Source organism: Coffea eugenioides, chromosome 2 (genome assembly GCF_003713205.1).
Source record: "Coffea eugenioides isolate CCC68of chromosome 2, Ceug_1.0, whole genome shotgun sequence".
In the NCBI taxonomy this organism is placed as follows: Eukaryota; Viridiplantae; Streptophyta; class Magnoliopsida; order Gentianales; family Rubiaceae; genus Coffea; species Coffea eugenioides.
The window spans coordinates 5,016,867-5,020,135 of NC_040036.1; the positions used below are offsets into that span (position 1 = coordinate 5,016,867).

At 38.6% G+C, this 3,269-nt stretch overlaps 1 protein-coding gene across 1 annotated transcript; it reads right to left on the minus strand.

Moving 5' to 3' along the window:
• LOC113762104 (F-box protein At5g51370-like) lies at nucleotides 1-2,590 on the minus strand. Its single transcript, XM_027305382.1, has 2 exons — nucleotides 1,215-2,590; nucleotides 1-766 (listed from the first exon to the last, which is right to left on the minus strand). The coding sequence occupies exons 1-2, from the start codon at nucleotides 2,393-2,395 to the stop codon at nucleotides 472-474; spliced, it is 1,476 nt and encodes a 491-aa protein (XP_027161183.1). The 5' UTR covers nucleotides 2,396-2,590; the 3' UTR covers nucleotides 1-471.
• Nucleotides 2,591-3,269: the final 679 nt, after the last annotated feature.

Below are 3,269 nucleotides of genomic sequence, written 5' to 3' on the forward strand. Positions count from 1 at the left end.
TAAATCCAACTTATTAGCAATTCATACAAGTCGCAGTCTACAAAACAAGGAAAAAGTTTATGCAGTACTAAGTAAGAAGGCACAAGCAACCTCACACTTGTTGGGACTGTTAAGCTGAACCGTCTGCATAATGGTAGTATTGAAATTGGATAACATATTATACAGAGGGGAATAAGCTATAAAATACAAAACAGCGAAAAAGTTCATACTAAGAAGGTACAAGCACTTCTAAACCTGTTGCGATTGCTTGCCGAGTTGAAGCAGCTGCATAATGGTGGCTTTCAACAACATTGTACAAAAAGGGAATAAGCTTCCCCGGTACAACCTGTCTTTACAAATAGTGTCTTTACATGTTTACAACCACCTGTCACGTCTTCTGCATAAGAAAGCAATGATAAACATACAAATGGATGAGAAATTTCGTTAGTACAACAGGATGACAGGAGCCCAAGTTGTTTAATGTCATTAACGCTAAGCACCAGGAATTGCCTTCCAGTCACACGTCCTCTTAAAAAATTTGGCACCCCTTTTTCCCATTCCACTCCCTACAAGATTAGCTGAAAGAAGAGATTTTGTATCTGGTCTCCACTGCAGATCTTTCAAAGTAGAAAACAAATACGAAAGCACAGGAGATATCTCAGTATCCTTTATTTTGTTACACGATATTACTCTAAGACTCTGAATCTCCATCCAGGAAATAACCACCAACTCTAGACCAGCTGCTGTTAGCACCGGACAACCTTCCAAAGACAGCAACTTCACACTCCTGCAAACAAGATCCCGTGAATTGAACGTCTGATAACATGATTCTTCTTCACAAACTAACAGATTCTTGAAGCAAAATATCTTTTTTGATATGCTTATGATGAAAAATGCTTGAAACCAGGTTACTATTCTGGTATCTTCTCGTTTTCTAAATTGGTATAAAGGCAAAATCAACTGCACTATCATTAGTCTTCTAAAACTTCAAGTCAAAAATGTCTTCAAGACGGTGACTATTATATTTACATGTACACTGGACTAACTAGACTAGTCCTGCATATTAAAATTCTAAGTCAAGAATGTTGCAATGCAGCATGGAGAAAGAGGAATGCCGGAACCTGCAACTAAATTCAACGGCCTCACAACTTCAACAGGGAGGGACTCAAAAAAAAAAAAAAAAAGCTACTTCAACAGGGAGGGAACGGTAAGATGAACGGGGAGAAGAATGCTACCTCAGATCAGTTGTAATGCTGAAAATATCATTGTTCAAGCCCCAACAGTTTTTGAAAATAATATCCTTCACTCCTTGACAGACAACAAACAATGCCCTGACACTCTGCTTATCCCGCAACTGACATTTCTCGAAGTGCAACCTTTCGAGTGTTGGACAAGATCCCAGATGTTCATGAGGCCCTGGATTCAGATCAATAGTCTTACAAGATAAAAACCTCAAAGTCTTTAAATTCTCACAATAAGAAAGAGCTGCTAACCATCCATCCTCCATCTTATGATCACAAAAAGTCAACTCTTCAAGCATTTGACAACACTGTCCAATAGCTCGAATCCCGTCATAGCTCCCCTGGCATCCATTTAACTCCAGCTTGACCAACCTCTTACAACCTTGCGCCAAAATAGTCAGCCCCACATCTGAAACCACTGAGCTATAAAAACCATCGATATTTGCAATCAATCTCAATATCTGTAAATTCTGAAATGCTGCAATCCCGCGAAGAACCTGATCATTACACCTATGCAACTCCAATTCTTGGAGGGTAGGACACTCCTCAGCCACACTCAACAGCCCCATCTCACTAGCATTCAGCACCACAAGCCTTCTCAAATTTGGACATCCATTAGCTAAATTCCTCAAGCCCAGGTCAATTTCATCGATATGTAGCATAAATCTTTCACAAGCAAGAGAGCCTTTGGGCTCAGTATCAGTGTCGACACAAAAAGATGCAACCTTGTGAGTGCATAAAATACCCGAATTTCGGGGCGACGTTAGAGACCCTTCAACTAAATCAACATGAACAAGATTTGGGAATCTGACAAATAAGCGACTCGATACAAGAAAGTTCCAATCAAGAAGCTTTACAGACTTTACAAGTCGGCCTTGAAGATTCAGCCACCTTTTGGATACGAGGGAATTGAAATTCCTCTGTGAATCAGGAAGCTTTGAGAGGATTTGGAGAAGTATTTCATCAGGAAGGAGTGAGGTTTTATCAGAGACAAGTTCAGGGAAAGTGAAGCCTTCGGTCTTGTGTGGTCGCGGGGTCATTAGAGAAGGGGTTTGGGGCTGTTTGGTAAGAGATTGGAGGCGCATTGTAAATAAGACATTGTTGAGAACTTTCTTGTTCTTGATCCACAGCTTCAATGGAGAGTTACCATTTGGTTTCTCAGGAGAACACGACATTGTTTCTGCTCACTCTGTATGCTACTGCGGCTGCTTTCAGCGTCAAATTGAAAGGGCTCAATGTGGTTTCTCAGCTCACTGCATCACTTACTTCTGTTCTGCCTATTCAAAATCTTCTTATTCAGAGTTGTTTTTCCTCTCTCTCTCTCTCTGTTTGGTGGAAGCAGAAAACAAGCTGAATTTCAGCATCTGATCCATTTTTCCTTGTTTCATTTTCTCTTGTGTCCTTAATTTCTTTGTCTGGCTTTTGTTGCTGTAGCTAACGGTCTTCTAGGAGTGGGGTCAAAGGCAAGAAATTTTAAATCAGCAATTCAAGAATTTGAACTGGGCGGTCCTTTAGATTAGATGTGAGAAAGCTAGCCCCATCGGGAAACGGAAACGGCAAACAAAATGAAACGAAAGGCCAGTAGGCCCAGTACAGAAAACGTTTATTTACCTTTTTAAAGATTTTTCTTTTCTTTGTCATAAAGGTTTTATTTTGTCTAACTATTACTCCTCTGTCCCATTGAAAATATTTTGTTTTTTATTTTAAAATATTTATTCTGTTGAAAAAGTTTAAACAATTTTTTGTTTCACTTTTCTATATAACCTCTCCCTTCAATTATAGACATGTTACTATTTAAATTTAAAATTTAAATTTATGGAAGATAAAGTTAAAAAGAAAAACACAAATATCACAATCAAACACACGCTATTTTTAAAATGTTGATTCTCGAAATAGAACCAAATAATTGGAACGGATAGAATACTGCCGTAGTACTACTATTTGTCATGCAATAATGTGCATTGTGTACTGCATAATAAAAAAGAGACTTATTGGCAATTTGGCACACCAATTACATTTTATGTTAAAAGAATTCCAGTATGCCCGTTG